This window comes from Chaetura pelagica, unplaced genomic scaffold (assembly GCF_000747805.2).
Source record: "Chaetura pelagica isolate M959 unplaced genomic scaffold, ChaPel_1.0 scaffold93, whole genome shotgun sequence".
Classification (NCBI taxonomy): Eukaryota; Metazoa; Chordata; class Aves; order Apodiformes; family Apodidae; genus Chaetura; species Chaetura pelagica.
The window spans coordinates 126,684-137,222 of record NW_009952800.1 but is presented as its reverse complement, the minus strand read 5'-3'; the positions used below and the strand labels follow the sequence as shown (position 1 = coordinate 137,222).

Below are 10,539 nucleotides of genomic sequence, written 5' to 3'. Positions count from 1 at the left end.
AAACTTAGTTCTGGCTGTACAATGAAAGATTAAATCACTTAAATCTGTATATTTTTTTTTCCTCAGAATTCCCTTGAAAAGCATGACACAAGAGAGGCGGAGGCGATAGCTTATTTGACTGGATGATCAGAAATTCTCTCTTTTCACACTAAATATTTTTAAGAGGAGGTTCTGTGGTGGATCTCAAGCCCATTGGGATTACCTTAGAATTTAGTCTAAATTTAAACAAACAAAAAAAAAGAGGTAGAGCCCTGAGTTCTGGTTTGATTGTGAATCTCTTGATGCGTTGATGGTGTTTGTAGGGTTGTATTTCTTAATTGGGATGCTAATACAAGGATATTTATAGTGCAGGGGAGAGACTGGCTGCTCATCATGGCACTGACCCCATGCCAGGGTCCTCCCTCTGTTTAAAAATCCTGAGAAAAGCAGCCATGCATTTGGAAACTCAATCAGTGAGTTCAGATTTCAGATTCTGGTTCATTTGCTCTAAGCTGATGCCACAGCTGCTGGTGAAACTCCAGTGCCAAAGGATGTGGGCTTCCTGTGGGTCCTTCTGCTGGTCTCCTCTGTGCAGAGACCTGCCCTGTCTCAAGAAGTTGTATCCAAGCGAGGTGATGTTGCATTTAATTGCCTTTGTGACATTTCAATTTATTTATCTTTAATGTTTCCATTTGTCTTGAGATGCCTTCAGGTGTGATGTACCAATGTTAGGCAGCTAAGAAAGCTCCTTCTGGTGGCTCTTGAGTAACATTTCCTACTTGCCATAACTGGCTGGCAAGAGTCTACCTTCTCTCTCTAGTTCAGATAAACCTTTTTTTCCATTGTTTTTTTCTTCCTTCTGTTCTTTGCATGATGTCTAAGTGGGTTGGGGTTATTCAAGGCTTCCTATTTGTTATTGCACAGGTTTTCTTGGTACTTTGTAGCTTGGTAGGATCTGGAATTCTTGTTGAACAGCTCCCAGTTGCGTTGTAGGGAGAAAATGAGGATGTGCCTGGGAAGGAAGAGAGAATCACTAGAGAAAGTAGCACTGCTGCTTATACTGGTTTTGTGTTCCATTAACAATTGCTGTCAAAAATGATCTGTGCATTGGAGGCTGAAAACTGAATGTGGAGCAGAATCTCATCCTGAGCAACTTCACTGTAAAATTCTGGATTAAAAAGGTTTTATCTGTTTTATGCCAGGAAAGTGCCTGTGACTTTGCAAATCCTCCTAAAACCACTTCTGACAGGGTTCCCATTCAGCCCAACGTGACGTGGCAAAGATTTTCAGAGCCCCAGAATGGGGCACTAATCTGTGTAATTGAGGTTATTTTGGTTTCACTCTGATGAAGGGAAAAGGCACAACAAATAGTATGGATAATTACTAATGTTTTCATAATTAGCTACAATGTAAAACTCATACATTCCACCTATTGCAGTGGTTGATACATTTTGGTGTTTGTTTAGAACAGTGTCCTATTCCACTCAATGTAATCATTATGCTTGAATTTCTTACACCTTGCAAATTTCTCTGGCATATTTTGTAAAATCTTAAAATGACTGGGAACACTGCAGTGAGTTTCCATGTTGTCTTAAGCTACATGTAAGTACAATTTAAAGTGAAATACTGATAGATTGTAGTGTAAGAAACTGTCAACTCACTAAGCATCTTATGTTGAATTAGAAGATACTAAAATTGGGGAGTTCTTTCCTGCCAGTAGTGATGTTTTCTGGTTCTACACAGAACAAGCAGTGCCATGTAGCAGAGTGTTCAATTTTGAGGCTGCTGTGGGAGCAGCTGGCAGGAAATCTGAGCCAGGGGTATTTTTCTAGATGTTTCCAGTGTGGTAAAGCTCTGCTCCTTTTACATTTTGGGATAAATGTTGCTTAAATTGGCTGCAGGCACCTTGCATCACTCGTCTTCGGCCACATCCTGCAGGTATGCTCTTCTGGATGGATGTGGGATCTGGTGGTGCCTCTTGGTGCCCTCAAGGGGGATGGTTTGACAGGAACTGAAGGTTTGATATTAGCCCTTTGGCACTTCAGGGGTGGTCTCTTGACTGAAGGAGGAGCTAGGAGGTATTTTTATTTCTTCCCTCCAAGCATGTATGTCTAAGGAGCTTATTTCCCAACTTCACTTCCCAGATCCAGTGTCCCAGCAAGAGTCAAAGAACATTCCCACCTGCTTCTGTTAGGAGCTGCTCTGGGATTTCCTGGGGACTGATTCTTGTGGCAGTTGGAGTTTTTTCTGTCACTAGAGTGACTTCACAGGAGTAATAATACCTAATATTCCTGGGTATGGTCTGAAGATTACTGTAAGAACTGCAGTTTCACAGATCAAACAGTCTAAACCAGTAAAATTACACCAAAAAATGTACTAGTTTTGTTGCCAGGACAAACCCATGGCAGAGGGTGCTCTGTAAATATTTGCCTCACTCTGCAAAGCAGTTGAAAGGCTGTATTCAGAATAGAGCACAGATCATGCCTGTGCTGCCCCACAACTTGTCTCCAGCAAAGGTCACTGCTGTGCATCCTCCACAACCTGCCCAGGGAGGCCTGTGGTGCTGCCCCTTCATTTCCTAGTGTGTGGACCAGAGAATTATCAGATCCCTGACTGGTTTGGGTTTGGGTTGGAAGGGACCTTCAAGATCATCTAGTTCCAACCCCCCTGCATGGGGAGGGACACTTCCCACTAGACCAGGCTGCTCCAAGCCCCATCCAACCTGTCCTTCAACACTGCCAGGGGTGTGGCAGCCACAGCTTCTCTGGGCAACCAGTTCCAGGGTCTCACCACCCTCCCAGGGAAGTGACACAGGCTCTAGGAGGGTGTGTATCAACTCTTGCTTCTACCAGGGTGAGCTCCACATTGCTGCTCCTCCATCATGAAAGGAGACAGTATTGCAGCTCTGCAAAATTTGATTCTGCTGGAGCAGAAAGCTGCTTTAAAAAAAAAAACAAAACAGAAATAATCTTTAAAATCATTGCTAGTCACACAGCAGAGCCAAGATGAGGCCAGGGATTGTATATTTTAATGACTTCCTGCCACTGAAATGGTATGTGCTTGCAAAGTGGGGAAGAGCTCTCCTGCCTTAGCTATCAAACAAATTGGACACCAGTATTGACTAGAAAGGTGGAGCACAGTTATGGTGCATGGGGGGATGTGGTTTAAGACCCCTGTGAAGGCAGGTAGCAGAGATGCATGTTTTTCCCTTTTAAGCTTCATTATGGCTGTTGCTTTGGAAGTATGAAACAACTGGCTCTTGGGTCTTAGCAAACTCTAAATCCTTCTGGTTTTTGCTTATTTTTTCTTCTGTTTAATCAACAGTGATTTACATTTTTAGAAAAATGAGACAAGATTTCCCATTCTAAGGAACTTGAGAAATGTGTATTATGCTTTGACAAGCTCAGCTGTTTTAGGCCAGGAAAACTTTTGTCTTGCTAAATCCTGGATTTGAACTCTGTGGGATGAGCCTCTGCAGACCTTCCTTCTCAGTGGAGCTTTGAGTGTCTGTACAATTTGTTCCTTCTCTCTCATGTAGCTTTGAAGTGATCTATAGAATCACCTTTCCTTGGGTTCTCTTCCTCTCTGGGCCCTCAGTCTGCTTTGGCCCCGTAGCAGTGTCACCTGAAGTCCTCTAAGGAGAAGACCAGTTTCACAAATGCTCTTAGCTCATGGCTATTGGTAGCTGATCTCTGGGCTCTCTGTGCTCTGAAAGATGCTGTTATTGCACAGCCAAGGCATGCAGTGAAGCTGCTTGTCTGCGTGTTTTTAGCAGATGTTGATGCTTTCTGGAAAACAAATCTTAGGATACAGGAAATTATTGCCCATGTCATACTGGCATGTGCCCATCCTCAGGAATGCATGAGTTGGCCACAGGATTGCTGATGGGCTTATCAGCCTGTCTGTTTAGAGCCAGCCAGCAAGCATTGATGTTTGTGTCAGCATAAATAATTTGGGTTTTAAAAAAAGGCTATAAATTGTGGCAGTGGGTGCCAGGTAGTTTTGCTTCATTTTCTGTTTCCAGAGAAGGTGGCCAGGAGGGCTGTGCCCCACCCCAGAGGGTACACAGATATGTTTACCTTTGCAGTAGGGTTGTAATTAGCAAATTGTTTCTTAAAATCCCTAGTAGACATCAAATTAGGTGTTTCATTTGGAGCTACTGTTCCAAAACCATTGCTGAAGAGTGTTATTTATTCACCCTACAGTCACCATCCCTTCTGGTCCTTTGCAGGATTCACTGGATCTGCTGGAAATCCAGCATTTGGAAATATTTTAATCAAAGAGCAATTGACTTGAAATGCCCCAGATTGTTCATTTCATTTTTTCCTTTCTTCCCCTGCCAGTGGAAAATTAAGCATTGCTGTCAACATCCAAGGCCTCCATACACTATTTGGCAACATTTGCCTTCTCTTGACAGCTTGAATACTAAGATCAAGTATTAAAAGTATGGCCTGGCTGATGGAAGTAATTAAGAGACTTCTATCAGCCAGGAAAGAGTTTACTAACCTGATTTACTGCAGTAAATGGAAGAGACTTTAAATCTCCTGTCAAAAAGAGACCATCAGTGCATGCATGCCCTTTCCTACTGATAATGAATTAGTTACTGGGATCCTTCCTTGTTGGAATTTAGGCTGGAGCAAGGCAGGTGCCAGTTCCTGTTATGTCACCCTATGTCAGGCAGCAGTTGCCTGAGAGGAGAAATGACAGTGGAACAAGGAGCAGAGCAAGAATAGGGGTACAACCTCCCAGGGTCCTGCTTCTCCACTGGTGGGGCCACTTCTACAAATCATCCTTGAGTGGGGCTGGATTTCAGCAAGGAGGGAAGAACGTGAGAAGCTCAGATCCAAGGGGTGAGAGATCCAAGAGGAACTGGAATGTGCTGGGGAAAGATGCTGAGAACCAGTAGACATGCAAGAAGTGGAACTAGCTGGAAAGTGGGGACCTGAAGGTGGGAAGGTGGGTGTATTTCTACACCTGTGTCCCTGTTTTGCAAACACTGTCTCATCAGATACTGCACAAATGGTGTGTAGGAAACACTGAGCAGTGAGCGTTGCAGAGAAGATGGAGGGGAGTTGTGCTGCTTCCCTTCCACACTAGGGTGTGAGATCCCCACAGTAACAGAGAGGAAAATTAAATGCCACTCACTAAAGCAGGACAGCATGGTGTGACATTAGAGCTCTGAGCTTTTTATGTAAACTTGCCTCGGGGAAGTAAGATAAATTTTCAGTTTCAAGCAAAATCTGGGCTACATTGGGATCCCTGCATTGGCGGAGCTTGTTCAGGGAGAGCTGCAAGGTGAGGATTTCACCTCTGAGGTTTTAGCAGTGCTTGTGTTAGCTATTCCTATCTTTACCATCTGCTGCTGGGAAATAGCCCTTTGTCTCCTAACAGTATCTCTGTTCTCCTCTCTTTGGATACAGAAAATGTCTTGTTGTAAGGCAGCAGCATCTCCCCCAGAGGGCAGCTCCTGCTCTGGGGCTGTGCACTCCCTGCTGCACATCATCCCTTGGATCCTTGTTGCAGGCTGTGATGTGAGTGGCAAAGTCCAGCCTTGCCTCTGGGATTGCAGGGATCTTTTAAGGCAGATGGAACCCCATGAGCACAGCCAGCGCTGTGCAGGGCCCAGGATTAAGAGAATCATGAACCCTGAAAGCTGTCCTGTGGCCTGGGATTTTTTGAGGACTGAAATTCTCTAATGTAAAGCACATCTCTTCCATCTTTCTGCCCATCCCTGCTTTTTCTTACAGCAGAAGGACATTTGTGTGCATTTATATGTATGTGAAAGCTGGTCGTCCAGTGACCAAAGCTTAGTGCACCACTGGGTGGCAGTGCAATAAACCTGGGGAGGAATAAATGCTGTTACAGCAGCTCCTCACTTAGGAAACCTGTGACATTTTGGCCACCAAAACCTAGAGTGACAACCCCAGGAGCTCTTGTTTTGCTTCACTAAGCAGAAGGAGATTTGTGAGCAGTAGAAGGAGCCCCAGCGGCAGCTACTGAACCTCCCTCTTTTGAGGTTCACCCACTAGCCTGTAATTAACTGACACAGCACTTGTCATACTACAGTCACATTTAGCACAGGGCACAGAGCAACCGTTCTAAAATGTACCTGTTCTCAGTGAGGCATTACAGGTATTATTTAGAACTTGTGAGGATTTTCACTTGCAAAAGGAGTAGTTTTTGAGATGGAAAAAGACAATTATCATCCTCTAATTGGCCTTCTGTGCAATGTAATCCCTTAAACGGACCTTGTGAACTCTCTAGGAGCTGGGAGGCTTCATTAAGTGAGGTACTCAGCCTGGATTTACTGACTGCAAGGCAAGTTCAAGCACATCTTAAATTATTCTGCTGATTACCATCATTGGTGTGTACCCTTCTGGTCAAGTATCTGCTCAGCTCAGGGCATGTCCCTGTGAGGAGAGAGGAGAAGACCAAAGGCAGTAAGGTAGGGTTTGTATCTCTGAGGACTTTCAGTGCTCACAGAGCAAGCAGGGAACCAGGGCACCAAGGACCTCAGCAGGCTTGGTGTGTTCAGCACCTTCCATCACAGCCAGGTAGCCATGGATCTGCATCTTGGAGACAGGGAGGGGTTTTTTTTGCCTGTAAAATCAGCAGCATTGTTAGGAAATGGTGGCATTCCCAGCAGCATCAGCTCCCTACCATCAGAAACAGGGCTGGGTTTGCTGCACGTGTGTTGGTGTGTGCTTTGAAGGTCCAGAAGCACTCCTTGTTATAATTCCAGATAATTGTTGGGGCAGGGGAAATGAAATAACAAGAAAAATAACTTATTGCCCTTCCAAAGTCCTTCCACCCATGCAGACATGGACAAACCTGTCTCCATCCCTCCCAACCTCTCTTGCCTGGAGCCAAGATTGGTCTTGGCCCAGTTAGGTGACTGCAGCAGCCCTTGCCTTGGTGACAGCTGCTGTAATAGTTGGTCCCCAGACATGTGCAAGGATCTGGATTTAGTATTCCTTTTTTTTTTTTCAGATGGTAACTGTGCTTTCTCTGCGGGCATTTCTAAAAATGAAGCAGGAGGTGATGCCTGATGAGTTGAAGAACAGGGTGTGTGGAAGTGGCCACTGCTTCCCTGTGCAGTTCAGGGGCTGTTTCTAGGGGGACCTGCATCACACCTCTGTCTCAGAGGATGTCAGCTCATTCTCTTATCTGGTACACAGAAAGGGGTCACCTTCCTATTTCCAGCTGAAGGGGGTCACAGGCTGTCCCATGCCTCAAATGCTTGTTCTATATCCTTGAGAAGGAAAGGGTGTAATGCCCTTTATTCCACATGCTGGTGCTGGGTAGCTGGAAGGCAGGCAGCACACCTCTGCAGCTGAGTCCCCTCTTAGATTTCTTCAGTTTGGGGAGATTTCAAACCCTTTTCCTCTCCCAGAGCTAAGCAGCAATCTCTGATACCTGTGGTTGGACAGTTTCCAACTGGATTTCTTAGTTGCCCTTAATTTTAGGGCTGTGAAGTGAGCATACAGACTCAAGATATTAGCACTTAGTGGAGCTGATAATGTTGTAGTTGATTACTTCAGAGGGAGAGAAAGGCTTCTTTTCCTTTTTTATTATTTGAATAATTATTAAGTTGAAATCTGGGAGTACAAATCAACTTAGTTTAATTGGTGATTTAACAGTGAAAATGCAAAATGAAGATACACAAGTCAGGGTGTAATAAGTGTTTCCTGTTTGTTGTCTCTGTGTCTTTGCTTAAAATTAAAAACATCATCTATTTCCTACTATGGGTTATGAAAGGAACCTTTGGGAGAAGGAGCTTACAGCTCATTTAAATCACTCTCTTCCTGTACACCTGAACTCTGAGATGTACTGGTATATTGAAAAATTAAAAATACATTTCTTATGTATAATATTTTTCCCACTCCAGCTGTATGCAGGGCGAGAGGCTGTGCAGGAAACTTTCCCTGTATGCTTTCCAACTGTTTAGTTATTTCCATCCTTCCTCAACTGACTATTTTTAAGGCTCTTTTTCACAGTTCCCATTGGGCCTCCAAGAGCTCTACTCCTGCCTGAAGCTGCCAAGTCAAAACCTTTTTTATTTTTTCCACATCCTCAAGTCCAGCAGTCTTATCTTGGCTTATCACTCCTACCAGCTTTCATCCCAGCTCCCTCAGATGGAGAGCAAGAGGAAGCAGTTGCTGGGACACAGAGATAAAAGAGAATAGAAGCAGGACATTTCACCAGGATTTAATGCATATTAAAAGAGGGGATTAATGCATTTTCATTTTCACATTGCTCTGTATGGGCATCTGGTAGCTCTGGTGAAGTAAAGTGACCTTTAAACTTCTCAGGAGTGGACTGGGGAGAGAATTTGAAGCACTTCTCAAAGAGCTAGTGTCTGATGTTGGTGCAAAGCTGCATTCCTGACTGAAGCTGTTCCTCCTGTTCTGCAGGGATTCCTGAAGAATGAAAAAGACAATGCATTGCTGTCAGCTATTGAGGAGTCCAGGAAGAGGGTAAGTTGGAAACAAGCCCCTTTTTAAGTTTGTTTGAGAAAAGAGAGAGTTAGCTTTCCCCTCTTCCATGTCCCATCTCTTCACTTCCAAGCAAGCAGTTGTTTTAGGGTTGTTTTTTTTCTGAACTGCAAGGTTTTTTTTATGTGAATCTCATCCAATCCTGTCTCTGCATTTGGTATCTGTCATGTTCTGGGGCAGTGATTTCCACAATTGAATTATATGGTGTGGAAAAATACTTCCTTTTGTTTGTCCTAATGTTGCAGCTTGGCTATGTCATTGCATGCTTGCTAGTGCTTATCTTAAAATTGTTTCCTTCCATGTACACTTGGGGCATCAGGTTTAGAACTGAGCCTGTGTTTCTTTCAAATTACAAGAAATAGTACTTAAACATTATTAAATTATTTTAATTACGTGTAATTACCCTGCAATTATTGTAGCATATTTAAAACCTGTTGGAAATTATTATTATAGTGAAGGATAAGACCTATATACTACTATGAAAGTATAAAGTGAATTTCTATAATAAAACAAAGAAACACAAATTATGCTCTAGGTGCATACGTGCACTGTAATTAAATGTTTGCCAAATGTCACTGCCTCTTATCAATTAATTTCTACTGGGGAATGTTTTGCCCCTTAATTGACAACATCAAGTCAGTGGGCTGCAATGAGATGATAAACTTACTCAGCCAACCAAGACATTTAGTTATGCACTTCAGCACAAAGCTGTGGGAAGGTTAGGAAAGGGAAAGAAGTGGAAGATCCAATCTAGTTTATTCTCTTCAGAGTGAGTGGAGATGTTCTTATTTCCTGACCCAGTACACTCGAGGCTGCTGGTTAGCATCACCCCAACAGGAAAGGTAGTGAAGCATCTTCTCTGTCCTGATGTTCTTGTCAAAATAAGGAATGTTGAGGGAAAACATGTTTCTTTCCATGAGTTCCCCAGTTGGATCTGAAGACAATGTGGTACATCAGCCATTTTAAAGGTAAAAGGATGTTTCTTCCTGGAGTATCATTCCCCTATGTACCTTCCTACATTACATTCCTGATAAGAGATTTTCTGATTAATACTTAATACTTGTATTTTTATTATACCCCATTTCCCATTTAAAATCAAAACATACTGGTAAAGACCTGAAAATGAAATGTGGGCAATAAACACATGTCTGTGTTAAGAATGCAGGGAGTCAAACCTTTATAGTCTCCAAGGGGGTGAAAAGCTTGTTGCCATTAACTAAGTCTCAACAAGCTGCATGGAACAGTGGTGACCTGAATATTGTGTCCATGTGGTTAAAATGAAGAAAGGAGCCTTTTTATTTCCAGCCTGCTAAGTTTCCTATGGAGGGGACAGACTCAGTCTGGTGAGAGTGTCTTATTTCCACACACACCTACTTGCTGAAGCCCCTGGTTCCTGGACAGGACACCTGGTAAAATATTGCACAGCACCTCATGAGCTCTTGGGGGCTGACCTGGTTGATTTCTCTAGTTGCTATTTTCTGTTTCATTTTGTTGAGGTCTATTAATAGGTGAGTTGGTGTCTCTGGCTGTTCCTCAGCTCTGGTTCTGCTTCTCCAACAGACCTTTGCTATGGCTGAGGAGTATCACCGAGAATCCATGCTGGTGGAATGGGAACAGGTGAAACAAAGGATTCTCCATACTCTGCTTGCATCTGGGGAGGATGCTCTGGATTTCACCCAGGAAAATGAGGTAACTCATGTCTTTCTAAACACTGTGCATAGTCACACAGCATGTACTGGCACTCTGGTGCTGCTGAAACTGCTTCTGGATTGTTCTGTAGCAACAAGGGTGTATAAATGACAATTATCAAATCTCTTGAATTCCAGAAGGCTGTGACCAGCAGAATACTTTGGTTGGCAAATATCAACCCTTTCTGATTGCTTGTATGGTACAGGTAATAGAGCCTCATTGCTGAAGCTGTATTTTAAGTAACATATGTGCAAGCTGGGAACTTAGTCACACTAACACACATTAGTTTGATATACCCAGGAGACAGAAAACACTGGGGTGAACTTCACCTTCAGGAAACCTTTGCAAGGCCAGTGACACCAGACAGCTTTTCAGG

The 10,539-nt window shown here is 43.5% G+C and overlaps 1 protein-coding gene across 1 annotated transcript in view; it reads left to right on the top strand.

The window, feature by feature from the left end:
- Nucleotides 1-10,539, top strand: part of NUP93 (nucleoporin 93kDa) — a 71,740-nt gene that overhangs the window by 34,917 nt on the left and 26,284 nt on the right. Inside the window, exons 3-4 of the mRNA XM_009994898.1 lie at nucleotides 8,394-8,456; nucleotides 10,035-10,163. Coding sequence (XP_009993200.1) covers nucleotides 8,394-8,456; nucleotides 10,035-10,163 — 192 coding nt within the window. The remainder of the gene's footprint in view (nucleotides 1-8,393; nucleotides 8,457-10,034; nucleotides 10,164-10,539) is intronic.